Genomic DNA, 1,010 nt, shown 5'->3' on the forward strand with positions numbered 1-1,010 from the left:
GTGCCTCTCTCACCTGTGTATATGTCTCTCTCACCTGTGTATATGCCTCTCACCTGTGTATATGTCTCTCTCACCTGTGTATATGTCTCTCTCACCTGTGTATGTGCCTCTCTCACCTGTATATGCCTCTCTCACCTGTGTATCTGCCTCTCTCACCTGTATATGCCTCTCTCACCTGTGTATATGCCTCTCTCACCTGTGTATATGTCTCTCTCACCTGTGTATATGTCTCTCTCACCTGTGTATATTCCTCTCTCACCTGTGTATATATCTCTCACCTGTACAGGTTCGCGATGCTGTGTCAGTACCTGCTGCGTGACGAGGTTGCCGGCGACGACGTCTACCTGGAGCGATTCGCCAAGGACTTCCTGCCGAGTCTGCTAGCGCTGAGTACAGACGCCGTGCCCAACGTGAGGCTGGCACTCGCACGCGCTCTCACACAGTCAGTGCTGCCCATAGGTACGTGTGGGAGGGGAGGGGAGGGGAGGGGAGGGGAGGGGAGGGGAGGGGAGGGGAGGGGAGGGGAGGGAGAGGGAGAGTCTGCTAGCGCTGAGCACAGACGCCGTGCCCAACGTGAGGCTGGCACTCGCACGCGCTCTCACACAGTCAGAGCGTGACCTTTGACCCCGTTACGTCGTTGACCTTTACAGAGTTCATGACCTCGCCCAAGAATCCCCACTGTGATGACATCAGCAGAGTTCTGAGCTTGCTGCGGAGTGACAAGGACATTGACGTGCAGCACTACTCGTCGCAGCCGCCCGGCCACTGCCTCCCGCTGCCGCTGCTGCAGCCCGTGAGTCTCGCGTCTCCCCGCCTCGCGTCTCGCGTCTCGCGTCTCTCCGTCTCACGTCCTGCGTCTCACGTCCCGCCGTCTCGTTTCTCACGTCCCGCCTCCCCGCCGTTCCGCGTCTCACGTCCCACCGCCCGCGTCTCACGTCCCGCCGCCCCGCGTCTCACGTCCCGCGTCTCACGTCCCGCGTCTCACGTCCCGCCGCCCCCGCGTCTCACGT

The 1,010-nt window shown here is 60.7% G+C and overlaps 1 protein-coding gene across 1 annotated transcript; it reads left to right on the forward strand.

Annotated features, from left to right (window-relative positions):
• Window positions 1-288: 288 nt before the first annotated feature.
• On the forward strand, window positions 289-848 carry LOC106820227 (the record flags this gene model as incomplete). Its single annotated transcript, XM_014824763.1, has 2 exons — window positions 289-459; window positions 651-848. Coding segments are annotated over exons 1-2 (364 nt in total), but the record flags the coding sequence as incomplete, so codon positions are not given.
• Window positions 849-1,010: the final 162 nt, after the last annotated feature.

The sequence above is a fragment of the Priapulus caudatus genome, unplaced genomic scaffold (assembly GCF_000485595.1).
Source record: "Priapulus caudatus unplaced genomic scaffold, Priapulus_caudatus-5.0.1 Scaffold8651, whole genome shotgun sequence".
NCBI classification, from domain to species: Eukaryota; Metazoa; Priapulida; class Priapulimorpha; order Priapulimorphida; family Priapulidae; genus Priapulus; species Priapulus caudatus.